The following is a 13,511-nucleotide window of genomic DNA, read 5'->3' as shown; positions in this document are numbered from 1 at the left end:
TCAGCAAGAACCAATGAGGTTCATTCTCGTGTTACGCAGCACGTTTGAGCTTCAGCAAGAACCAATGAGGTTCATTCTCGTGTTACGCAGCACGTTTGAGCTTCAAAAAGAACCAATGAGGTTCATTCTCGTGTTACGCAGCACGTTTGAGCTTCAGCAAGAGCCAATGAGGTTCATTCTCGTGTTACGCAGCACGTTTGAGCTTCAGCAGGAACCAACGAGGTTCATTCTCGTGTTACGCAGCACGTTTGAGCTTCAGCAAGAACCAATGAGGTTCATTCTCGTGTTACGCAGCACGTTTGAGCTTCAAAAAGAACCAATGAGGTTCATTCTCGTGTTACGCAGCACGTTTGAGCTTCAGCAAGAACCAATGAGGTTCGTTCTCGTGTTACGCAGCACGACTGAGCTTCAGCAGGAACCAATGAGGTTCGTTCTCGTGTTACGCAGCACGTTTAAGCTTCACAAGAACCAATGAGGTTCATTCTCGTGTTACGCAGCACGTTTGAGCTTCAGCAAGAACCAATGAGGTTCATTCTCGTGTTACGCAGCACGTTTGAGCTTCACAAGAACCAATGAGGTTCATTCTCGTGTTACGCAGCACGTTTGAGCTTCACAAGAACCAATTAGGTTCATTCTCGTGTTACTCAGCACGTTTGAGCTTCAGCAGGAACCAATGAGGTTCATTCTCGTGTTACGCAGCACGTTTGAGCTTCACAAGAACCAATGAGGTTCGTTCTCGTGTTACGCAGCACGACTGAGCTTCAGCAGGAACCAATGAGGTTCGTTCTCGTGTTACGCAGCACGTTTGAGCTTCACAAGAACCAATGAGGTTCGTTCTCGTGTTACGCAGCACGACTGAGCTTCAGCAGGAACCAATGAGGTTCGTTCTCGTGTTACGCAGCACGTTTAAGCTTCACAAGAACCAATGAGGTTCATTCTCGTGTTACGCAGCACGTTTGAGCTTCAGCAAGAACCAATGAGGTTCGTTCTCGTGTTACGCAGCACGTTTGAGCTTCACAAGAACCAATGAGGTTCATTCTCGTGTTACGCAGCACGTTTGAGCTTCACAAGAACCAATTAGGTTCATTCTCGTGTTACTCAGCACGTTTGAGCTTCAGCAGGAACCAATGAGGTTCATTCTCGTGTTACGCAGCACGTTTGAGCTTCACAAGAACCAATGAGGTTCGTTCTCGTGTTACGCAGCACGACTGAGCTTCAGCAGGAACCAATGAGGTTCGTTCTCGTGTTACGCAGCACGTTTGAGCTTCACAAGAATCAATGAGGTTCATTCTCGTTACGCAGCACGATTGAGCTTCAGCAGGAACCAATGAGGTTCGTTCTCGTGTTACGCAGCACGTTTGAGCTTCACAAGAATCAATGAGGTTCATTCTCGTTACGCAGCACGATTGAGCTTCAGCAGGAACCAATGAGGTTCGTTCTCGTGTTACGCAGCACGTTTGAGCTTCACAAGAACCAATGAGGTTCATTCTCGTGTTACGCAGCACGTTTGAGCTTCACAAGAACCAATGAGGTTCATTCTCGTGTAACGCAGCACGTTTGAGCTTCAAAAAGAACCAATGAGGTTCATTCTCGTGTTACGCAGCACGTTTGAGCTTCACAAGAACCAATGAGGTTCATTCTCGTGTTACGCAGCACGTTTGAGCTTCACAAGAACCAATGAGGTTCGTTCTCGTGTTACGCAGCACGACTGAGCTTCAGCAGGAACCAATGAGGTTCGTTCTCGTGTTACGCAGCACGTTTGAGCTTCACAAGAACCAATGAGGTTCGTTCTCGTGTTACGCAGCACGACTGAGCTTCAGCAGGAACCAATGAGGTTCATTCTCGTGTTACGCAGCACGTTTGAGCTTCACAAGAACCAATGAGGTTCGTTCTCGTGTTACGCAGCACGATTGAGCTTCAGCAGGAACCAATGAGGTTCGTTCTCGTGTTACGCAGCACGTTTGAGCTTCACAAGAACCAATGAGGTTCATTCTCGTGTTACGCAGCACGTTTAAGCTTCAGCATGAACCAATGAGGTTCATTCTCATGTTACGCAGCACGTTTGAGCTTCACAAGAACCAATGAGGTTCATTCTCGTGTTACGCAGCACGTTTGAGCTTCACAAGAACCAATGAGGTTCATTCTCGTGTAACGCAGCACGATTGAGCTTCACCAGGAACCAACGAGGTTCATTCTCGTGTTACGCAGCACGTTTGAGCTTCAGCAAGAACCAATGAGGTTCATTCTCGTGTTACGCAGCACGTTTGAGCTTCAGCAAGAACCAATGAGGTTCATTCTCGTGTTACGCAGCACGTTTGAGCTTCAGCAAGAACCAATGAGGTTCATTCTCGTGTTACGCAGCACGTTTGAGCTTCAGCAAGAACCAATGAGGTTCGTTCTCGTGTTACACAGCACGTTTGAGCTTCAGCAGGAACCAATGAGGTTCATTCTCGTGTTACGCAGCACGTTTGAGCTTCACAAGAACCAATGAGGTTCGTTCTCGTGTTACGCAGCACGACTGAGCTTCAGCAGGAACCAATGAGGTTCGTTCTCGTGTTACGCAGCACGTTTGAGCTTCAAAAAGAACCAATGAGGTTCATTCTCGTGTTACGCAGCACGTTTGAGCTTCAGCAAGAACCAATGAGGTTCATTCTCGTGTTACGCAGCACGTTTGAGCTTCAAAAAGAACCAATGAGGTTCATTCTCGTGTTACGCAGCACGTTTGAGCTTCAGCAAGAACCAATGAGGTTCGTTCTCGTGTTACACAGCACGTTTGAGCTTCAGCAGGAACCAATGAGGTTCATTCTCGTGTTACGCAGCACGTTTGAGCTTCACAAGAACCAATGAGGTTCGTTCTCGTGTTACGCAGCACGACTGAGCTTCAGCAGGAACCAATGAGGTTCGTTCTCGTGTTACGCAGCACGTTTAAGCTTCACAAGAACCAATGAGGTTCATTCTCGTGTTACGCAGCACGTTTGAGCTTCAGCAAGAACCAATGAGGTTCATTCTCGTGTTACGCAGCACGTTTGAGCTTCACAAGAACCAATGAGGTTCATTCTCGTGTTACGCAGCACGTTTGAGCTTCATAAGAACCAATTAGGTTCATTCTCGTGTTACTCAGCACGTTTGAGCTTCAGCAGGAACCAATGAGGTTCATTCTCGTGTTACGCAGCACGTTTGAGCTTCACAAGAACCAATGAGGTTCGTTCTCGTGTTACGCAGCACGACTGAGCTTCAGCAGGAACCAATGAGGTTCGTTCTCGTGTTACGCAGCACGTTTGAGCTTCACAAGAACCAATGAGGTTCGTTCTCGTGTTACGCAGCACGTTTGAGCTTCACAAGAACCAATGAGGTTCATTCTCGTGTTACGCAGCACGTTTGAGCTTCAGCAAGAACCAATGAGGTTCGTTCTCGTGTTACGCAGCACGACTGAGCTTCAGCAGGAACCAATGAGGTTCGTTCTCGTGTTACGCAGCACGTTTAAGCTTCACAAGAACCAATGAGGTTCATTCTCGTGTTACGCAGCACGTTTGAGCTTCAGCAAGAACCAATGAGGTTCGTTCTCGTGTTACGCAGCACGTTTGAGCTTCACAAGAACCAATGAGGTTCATTCTCGTGTTACGCAGCACGTTTGAGCTTCACAAGAACCAATTAGGTTCATTCTCGTGTTACTCAGCACGTTTGAGCTTCAGCAGGAACCAATGAGGTTCATTCTCGTGTTACGCAGCACGTTTGAGCTTCACAAGAACCAATGAGGTTCGTTCTCGTGTTACGCAGCACGACTGAGCTTCAGCAGGAACCAATGAGGTTCGTTCTCGTGTTACGCAGCACGTTTGAGCTTCACAAGAATCAATGAGGTTCATTCTCGTTACGCAGCACGATTGAGCTTCAGCAGGAACCAATGAGGTTCGTTCTCGTGTTACGCAGCACGTTTGAGCTTCACAAGAATCAATGAGGTTCATTCTCGTTACGCAGCACGATTGAGCTTCAGCAGGAACCAATGAGGTTCATTCTCGTGTTACGCAGCACGTTTGAGCTTCACAAGAATCAATGAGGTTCATTCTCGTTACGCAGCACGATTGAGCTTCAGCAGGAACCAATGAGGTTCGTTCTCGTGTTACGCAGCACGTTTGAGCTTCAGCATGAACCAATGAGGTTCATTCTCGTGTTACGCAGCACGTTTGAGCTTCACAAGAACCAATGAGGTTCATTCTCGTGTTACGCAGCACGTTTGAGCTTCACAAGAACCAATGAGGTTCGTTCTCGTGTTACGCAGCACGACTGAGCTTCAGCAGGAACCAATGAGGTTCGTTCTCGTGTTACGCAGCACGTTTGAGCTTCACAAGAACCAATGAGGTTCGTTCTCGTGTTACGCAGCACGACTGAGCTTCAGCAGGAACCAATGAGGTTCATTCTCGTGTTACGCAGCACGTTTGAGCTTCACAAGAACCAATGAGGTTCGTTCTCGTGTTACGCAGCACGATTGAGCTTCAGCAGGAACCAATGAGGTTCGTTCTCGTGTTACGCAGCACGTTTGAGCTTCACAAGAACCAATGAGGTTCATTCTCGTGTTACGCAGCACGTTTAAGCTTCAGCATGAACCAATGAGGTTCATTCTCATGTTACGCAGCACGTTTGAGCTTCACAAGAACCAATGAGGTTCATTCTCGTGTTACGCAGCACGTTTGAGCTTCACAAGAACCAATGAGGTTCATTCTCGTGTAACGCAGCACGATTGAGCTTCAGCAAGAACCAATGAGGTTCGTTCTCGTGTTACGCAGCACGATTGAGCTTCACCAGGAACCAACGAGGTTCATTCTCGTGTTACGCAGCACGTTTGAGCTTCAGCAAGAACCAATGAGGTTCATTCTCGTGTTACGCAGCACGTTTGAGCTTCTGATTAGGTTTCCTGGTAAATGTTTATATGTGATTAGAAGCCTAAATTCAATCTGTTCATCATATAAAGCAACTGTGTCTCTTCAGAAAACTGAATTAAACTGCTTGATATGAAATAGTTTTACAATCTCTTTAAGAACTTTTTGAATTGACAAAGTAGTAGTTGCGTAGCTGTCAATGGAGGGAAACAAAGCTCTCAGATTTCATTAAAATACCTTCATTTGTGTTTCGAAGATGAATGAAAGCCTTACAGGTTTAGAACGTCATGAGGGAGAGTAAATGACCTTTTTTCATTTGTGGGTGAAGTAACCCTTTAAGCTGAGATGTAACAAGTAGCGACATCTTTTCTTCTTTATTTTGACGTACAGCAGAGTGTAACGGATTACTGAAAGAAAACAGGGCGGGGCTTGGTTCTATCTATCGGTTGTTAATTGGATGTTGAGATATGGGCGTGGCACTCAAAAACTGAGGCGGATCTGAATGTTAGTCTGCAGTGGATTGCAGAGGGGCGGAGTTTAAGCGGATGAAATGATTGGAGAAGCCCTGCATACATCATCAGACAGAAGTCTGTCGTTTCATCTGACATTACGACATTCTGATTGAACATCACAAGGTCAAATTAAACAATGAAATGGATGCATGGATGAATCGTTCACAGTAAGTTCTATAACACACATTTAAAAAACGGATGTGAAAAATATATAAAATATAAATAAAAAATGAATAAAGTAATAATATAATAAAGAGTTGAGTGTGCTGTGCTTAACAGACCGAACGAAAGGTGATAATGATCTGTGATCCTGATACTGAAGAAATTAAAGAGAAAACTGTGAATATGATCAACACACTCACCCTAAACTCCTGCAAACTAGCGTACTGTCTGTAGTGTGCATATCTAGTCATTATCATCCTCAGATTTGACATTCTGGCAGATTCGTCACATTCTGCATTATTAGAAATTAACACGTACTACATCTAATCCCATGTCTTGTTTTTAAACCTGACACAAGCATGATATTCTTTGAATATGATCATCATTAATGTATCAAATTATTACCATCTGGTACTATAACAAACAAGTGTACTAAACACTAGACAACACTGGGAAATAACCAGAGATGCAAACTTCATCGAATGAGAGAAAAATTCAGCTGTACAGAAGATAATAGTGTCATTATTCAGATCAAGTTTTGTTCTCATCTGATAAAAATACTGAAAGTGTCTTTTGAAGCCCAACTAAACAAGGCCAAGATGAAAGTGGCAAGAAACACAAACTCCATCAGATGACAGAAACAGAGAAAGCAGACTGTGATTTATGATTCCAGCTCCTTTATCCTTTTTTGTGAAGAAAGTAGGTTTGGGGGACGGTTTCTTGGTGAACTATCCGTTCCCAGTGGATCTGACTTCAGGCACACACACACACTCGGCTCAGGGATGCTGGATGTGGACACACACTCACACACTCACCTGACGGGCGCTGGGTCTGATGTGGCCCGGCTGCTGAGCGCAGTTCTGCGGCGGAGAGTGCGAGTCCTCCGACTCTTTCCCGCTGTGATAAACCACCCGATCGGAGATGTGGATGCTGGAGGCGCAGCCCATCATTCACCCGCGCGACGCTCCTCTCGTACTGCGCTAATAGGAAGGATTCTCTCTCAGATCATCAAGACGATCGGATCGATCAGATCTATCGATGATCAAATAGAAACTCTGCTCATGTTGCTCCACAGCCCCTCTGCGCGTCACTCGCGCGCGTTACTCCTCATCCTCAGCGTGCGCGCATGAACTTCTCCTCTTTTCTGGCGGATTTCAGGCTCCGGCTCGATTCACGCGACGGTTTCGTCCATTTGTGCGGCGCGATTCGAGCGTTTATTCTCCTTCGACAGGCGCCAAACACACCCGACGGGTCCGCACGGCCTCTCTTTCAGCCGCAGTCATTGGGAACGAGCCGGCGTGTTGATTTCGCTCCCCATCAACAGGCTGAAATCTGCCGCGGAACGCGCGATCCGGCATTTATGACATCAAACGGGCCGTTAGATGAAACTCCGGAGCGGCGCGTCAACGCGGACCTCGCGGAACCTGACTTAAACAGCAGCTGTCAATCACGGGCCTACGATTCTGCCTCAGACGGACGAAAAAAAGGGACGCGCGGCTGCCAGAAGACGGAAAGAAAGGCGTTTGCGCGTCGCGAGTTTCATGACGAAGAATAACGCGCGTTGAGAACATCAGCGGCGCGAATGTGACAGCAGCAGATCCAATAAAAGCACGCGCACGGATTGACCTACAGCCTCGAATGACGTCAATGCAAATGAGCTGCGTCGAGCCAACGAACGGCGGCGTGCGCGCGGAGGGGAGGAGCTCGCGCGCGGAGGGAACTTTAAAAGCGCGCCGCGGATGGCGTAAAAATGCAGATGTTCTGAACTTGTCATTTTAGAAGAAAGCCACACATATATTTATATATTTAATAAATTGCGTTACTTTATTTAGCTAAGAATTTTTCAACAAATTGATCTTCCCATTTGTAATCATTATTTGGTGCAAAATCAAAGCTTTGTTATCAAATATGACAAATAAAAGTCTGCAATTAAATTAGTTGATTAGTATAATTTATTCTGAAAACGTTTGATAAATTTGTACATGTGTGCAGTGAGTTGTTACTTCTTTCCCTTCGTCATCTAGTTGTGGTTCATCTGATCATCACAAACAGAAGCACAAAATGGAAAACTAATTCAGTCACACTGATTTCCAAGTGTTTCTTTATTGGATTTAGTTTGACCTGACACAGAATCATGTGTTGATAAAAGAGCAATCTCACCCAGCAAGTTAAACTAGAGAATCACAGCACAAACACAACGCAAAACTATCAAACACGCTGGATGTATAAGCGGTAGCGTAGCGTTCCTGACTCCTGCTATTGTGAATGACATCAGAGGCAGATGCTATAAAACACTTTAGTGAAGGGAAGGGTATATGCGCACTAAAATAATGCATATGCATATAGATATTTACATTTTCATGAATTTCTTACAAAATAACTGAAATATGGCTACAAAAATAATACCTGAGTTTTAAATCAACACTTGTCACATCACATGTAGGGTAAAAAAAAATCATTAAAATGCATTATATAAGAAGTCATTACAATTCAAAATATGTTTTCTGTTTTTGGTAAATAGGAGGTAGAAACTCTTCTTCTGTGGTGGGGGGGCTCTGCCTGCGTCACTGGAGTCATTACTACAACAGCCGGCCAGAAATGCAGTTGTTATTGAGATCACTGAGGTTTCTATTCATCACGTTCATCTGTGGCATTTGCAAAAGCCCTGACATGCACAGCGCAATCAAAGCATGCAGACGGTGCTCGAATCTGAGCTCAATAAGAACTGCGAGTCTCTGGCAGGCTAGAGGAAGTAAGACTGCAGGGATCCGCGGCGGCGCACGTCCGTCGTCCAGCAGTGAAAGCCTCCGCCCAGGGAGTTGGCGTGGCGGATGTTGACTTTGATAGTGTTGATACCTGCGAGAGTCACAAACAGACCGGTCAAACACGCATAGGTCAATGATGCGTCCAGTGTCGAGGGAAACACATAGTTACACGTTACATCAAAAAGTAATCTGATTACGTAAAGTTACGCATTATGAGTAACATGCCTTATGTAACCAGATTACTTTTTGATGTAACTTTTAAAGTTACGCATTACAAGTAACATGAATTAAATAATCAGATTACTAACGCATTACTTTATAAATTTACACATTAATACTTGAGTTACTTTTTTAAAAAGGAATGCATGTTACTTTTAAGTTTCATTTACTTCAACATTTTTAAAATACCAAATAAAAATCTCTTCTCTATAACATTGTCACACTTATGCGTGCGCAAACAGACAGAAAGTACAAAAGCAACAAAACGCATCACTTTTATCTTTCAATAAAAGAGTTGTACAGTAGGTAATATAATGTTTACATGGCGTACGTAGCTCTAGGGATTTCAGACCTGAAGCGCCAGAAGAGCTAGAAACAGCGTTCTTACCGAGATTTTCAAACATTTTCTGTATGGTCATCTCATTAGCGTCCACCATCACACGTTTCTCATCCAGCATCAAGACGTTCATGGAGAGCCATTTGGACGACATCCACAACGGATGATCTGAGAACAAACACTCATATTTTAGACTACGAAATACAGATTATAGCGGAGTAGTGATTCTCTGACTCGGGGAAAGCACACCATTGTTTTCATTTTTATTCAAATTGTTCATTTCCATGTTGTAATCTGAATAGCTGTCTAAAATTTGAATATCGTTAGCCTCATAGCATAATTGTCATTTTTTTGGCCTTTAATCTGCCTTTGAAATATGATCTGGGCAATTATGCTATGGTCTACCGATATATCTTTATGGATCTGTAAGATCGTGTGCTGTTTACAAGAGTTTGTTTACAACCAAAATATTTTCCTCTGTATTGTGACGAAAGATGCAGGGTTCTGTGCGTCTCCTGTTGATTGGATGTTGAGATGTGGGCGTGGCGCTCAAAAGTGGCGGTGGATGAACGTGAGGTTTAAGAGCACTAAATGACTGGAGAATCTGGAGAATACGCTTACGATCCCAAACATTTTTAAAAAAGGAACATAGATGAATTGATCACTATAAGATCTATAACATGCATTTAGAAAACAGATGCTTGTGCTCAAAGAGACTTGATGATTGGGCGGTGCTCGAGTGCTCTGATATGATGAGTGTTCCTCATCCTCACAAACACAAGACAGTAACTCACTGTCTGGAATAAGAGGAGTCGGAGGGGTCACCACAGTCCAGCCGGCCTTCTTGAACATGTCGATCTGAAGGAGAGATTCATCATGAGAGTCTGTCTCAGAGCGGCACTTCCTACAGATCAACACTAGGTGGCAGCACGGCTCCACACGTCACATCCTGAGGAATCACATGACTGACCTGCCGGCAGGGCCGATCGGGGTTGGACAGCACCAGTCCCGGCCCGATGATGTTGAAGGTGGCGTCGATGTGCATGGGGTTGGGATCTTTGAAGGAGATGATGTGAATCTTGTAGGTGGGGGAGAGGTGACGTCTCATCCACTCGATGCCCATGAAGTTTGTAACCTGTGTGTAAGAATGAGAAGAGTTGGAGGAGTTCTATCTTTTATAAACACCCAATTAATACACTGAAAAATTTATATTATGAATCTAAAATTAGTTACATTTCTAAGTTTCATTATTATATTTTTTCTTCATTAATGCCATGTTAAAAGCATTATTTATTTTTTTATTTATTGTCATTTTTTACTTATGTATATTAACCAGAATTTGTATTTATTTTAATCTTTTTAACTAACGAATTTTTTTCTTTTAATCAGATTTTGTATTCATTTATTTTTTAATCTAATTTACTTATTTATTTAATATTTTATCAAATATTCTATTTTATTAAAAATATTCTTACACTACAAAAAAGACGGTTCTTTTACAGGCCGAAAGGTTCTTTGTGGAGCCAAAAATAGTTCTTTCATGAAACCCCCTTTTTATGTGTAAGAGTGTAGGGTGTGACGGAGCCACAGGAGGTCACCTGACTCCTCTGTACAAAAATGTCAGTGCCGGCCCTGATGAAGTCTGCAGCGTCGAAACACGGCTCGAACTCTGTGGTGACGAACTTCCCCTGAGCCGCCAGCTTGTGTCTGTCCTCCACTGTGCGAATGGGGTAGTCCTGCACACACACACACACACACACACACACACTGTGAAGGCTGTTTGAGCAGTGACACACATCATCTGTCCACACGCCTCTGATGGTCACCTGATCGTACAGGTCGTCACTCATGGTGGGTTTGGGTGCAGTGGTCCACTTGGCTCCCCGCCTGAAGTACTCCTTAATGAGGGGCCGATACGCGCGGTACTCGAAGAACCGGGCCCTCCAGGCCATCGGAGCCTCGATGATCTCGTTTCCCACCACGATCAGGATGTCTCTCGGCATGGCTGCGTACATGCCTGCGCAAACAGAGCGAGTCTGTCAGTGCGAGCACGCCGTCAGAACCCCGTTCCTCATACATATATAAGTGCGGTCACCTGTGGAGGTGAAGTCAGGGGTTCTGTACTCTAATGACCAGTCGATCGGTTCCGGTCGTCTCACTGTAACACCCTCGTGCTGCAGAATATTGCACATTTCCTCGATTTCAGCAACTGCTTTCTTCACGTGGTCCTTCGGGAATGTCTGTCCGCCGTACTGCTGGTAGAAGGGCCAGTATTTCTCATAGGTGTTGGCCTGGACACACACACACACACACACACACACACAGTACCAATAAACAGTCAGTTTTGAGGTGTGATGAACATGTTCTACACAAAACCAGTCATAAGTTGCACCGGTATATTTGTAGAGATATCCAACGATACACTGTATCGGTCAAAATTATTGCTTTTTCTTTTATGCCAAACATCATTAGGATATTAAGTAAAGATCATGTTCCATGAAGATATTTTGTAAATTTCCAACCATAAATATATATAAAAATGTATTTTTGTGAGTAATATCCATTGCTAAGGACTTAATTTGATCAACTCTAAATGTGATTTTCTCAATATTTTGATTTTTTCACCTTCTTCAGATTCTAGATTTTCAAATAGTTTTATCTCGGCCAAATATCTCAGTATTCTAACAAACCATACATAAATAGAAAGCTTATTTATTCAACTTTCATTTGATTCATAAATCTCAGTTTCAAAATATTGACCCTTATGACTGGTTTTGTGGTCCAGGGTCACATTCACACTGTGTTCTGTTTATATTTATGTCCTGTTATCAGCAACAAAAGATTTAGACATTTATCATAATATTTTTTGAGTAACAAGAAAATATTCTAGTATACAGTACAATCCGATCGGCTGCTTCCACCTGACCGAGATTCCAGCACTTTTGACCAGTACAGTATATTTACTGTACATGCTCTGTCATGTTTGGAGACCCTGAGAAATATCAGTGACATTAAACTTGACCTCATGTGCTGAAGCAGCTGCTGTATCAGTGATGTGAACACGGGACCGACACAGGTGAGACTCGTACCTTGACCTCCACGGTGAACGGGGGCACGCAGGCGTTCTCGGCTCGCCCGACAATCACTTCCTCGAGCGGGTCCCACTCATTGTACGCGCACACGGGGCACTCCTCGAGCGCGTGATCAGTAACCGGCTCGTCCACCGTGAGCGGGAGCTGCGCTGCGGCGGAGCTCGAGGTGCTGCGAAACGCGCGCGACACCCATCCCGACACCGCGCGCCCCACCTGCGGAACACACAAGAACAGAACCTCGATAATCACCAGGATATATATCTATATCTCTCTCTCATATATATATACACACACACACACATACATGTAGGCTAGTTCCTTCAGAAAGCGGTATAGGTTTAAATTGGCACACTGCATGACTGACTCGATTACAGTCGCTTATGAATGAAGGGGGTCGCAGCTCTGACACGTGTCCTGTTGCACAACGCGCGCGATAACCGGGTCTGATACAGTCCGATCCGATCTACACTGAACTCATGAAACTGATCTGCTGAACTTCCTAGAGTCAGTGAAGAGAAGAGGATCCTCCAGCTGTGCTGTCAATCATCCAGAACACATGATCTCCGAGCCGATGCAACACTGAATATGATTTAGACAGTAAATTACAGTGAGTTGAATAACTAATGCAGTTAATTAGTGATTTAACACTGACCATCACTTATATCGTGATTGTGATGAAAAGCACAATCACGATATAAGTGATGGTCAGTGTTAAATTGTTGGGTTAGGGTTAAGTTATTGTTCTGGACCGTTATAAATTTGTTTTTTGCAAATGCAATACATAAGAATATCATCTTATGCTACTGTAAATATGTTCATAATAAATATGTCTATTTTTACTAAACCCAACGGTGTCTTCATACTTTTTCATGTTTTATTCTTTACCTTTATTGTTGTTGTATTTATATGTGTGCACTGGAAGATCCGTTACCAAGAAAAGCTCCTTGTGTGTGCACACCAATAAAGCTCCGATTCGGATTCTGATCGTGATCCGGTCCAGCTCTCGGTCTCTATAATGACGCGCGTGATCGTGCAATATTCACCATAGCGCCGATGAGATGTGCGGCTTCTGCTCCGCGGCTTCCTCCTCTCAGGCATCTGACCCGCAGCATGTTGTTCTGGTTCTGGTTCTGGACTGAAGCTCTCAGACATGCAGCACTTCTGATCCGGGAAAGTAAGAGAGGCTCCGCGGGGACGCGCTTTTATAGTGCGCGCGGCAGATGGCAAGGGTCGAGTGAGATTCTTGTAGCAACGTGACATGTGAGAAACTGAAGCAGCAGAAGATCCTGACAGCAGCACATTCTTATCGCGTCTGAAATGGATTAAAGTGACGCTCGAGCCACGAACGCCGTGATTACATGAGCTACTGTAATTACTGTAATCAGCTGCTGTATAATAATAATAATAATAATAATAATAATAATATTTACTTTTATATAGGCCTTTAAAAATGCACAACTGAAACACGTAAATAACCTTAAAACAGAATACACAAAAGAGTAAAGTGGCTTCAGGATTAGTCTACTTCTCCCCCCTTTTATTAAAAGAAT

At 44.2% G+C, this 13,511-nt stretch overlaps 2 protein-coding genes across 3 annotated transcripts in view; both read right to left on the bottom strand.

Annotated features, from left to right (window-relative positions):
- The window catches only part of pde8a (phosphodiesterase 8A), a 36,093-nt gene extending 28,901 nt beyond the window's left edge, over positions 1-7,192 (bottom strand). For both annotated transcript variants that reach the window (XM_067390710.1, XM_067390711.1), the window contains exon 1: positions 6,364-7,192. In XM_067390710.1, the coding sequence (XP_067246811.1) occupies positions 6,364-6,498 (135 nt within the window). In that variant the 5' untranslated portion in view covers positions 6,499-7,192. The remainder of the gene's footprint in view (positions 1-6,363) is intronic.
- A 370-nt stretch (positions 7,193-7,562) lies between these two features.
- On the bottom strand, positions 7,563-13,140 carry gatm (glycine amidinotransferase (L-arginine:glycine amidinotransferase)). The gene is made up of 9 exons (XM_067389517.1): positions 13,005-13,140; positions 11,959-12,174; positions 10,965-11,160; positions 10,696-10,886; positions 10,468-10,605; positions 9,840-10,004; positions 9,664-9,727; positions 8,921-9,037; positions 7,563-8,404 (listed from the first exon to the last, which is right to left on the bottom strand). Exons 1-9 carry the CDS (start codon positions 13,071-13,073, stop codon positions 8,292-8,294), a joined length of 1,269 nt encoding a protein of 422 aa, XP_067245618.1. The 5' UTR covers positions 13,074-13,140; the 3' UTR covers positions 7,563-8,291.
- Positions 13,141-13,511: the final 371 nt, after the last annotated feature.

The sequence above is a fragment of the Chanodichthys erythropterus genome, chromosome 7 (genome assembly GCF_024489055.1).
Source record: "Chanodichthys erythropterus isolate Z2021 chromosome 7, ASM2448905v1, whole genome shotgun sequence".
NCBI classification, from domain to species: domain Eukaryota; kingdom Metazoa; phylum Chordata; class Actinopteri; order Cypriniformes; family Xenocyprididae; genus Chanodichthys; species Chanodichthys erythropterus.
This window is presented reverse-complemented; position numbering and strand designations above follow the sequence as displayed.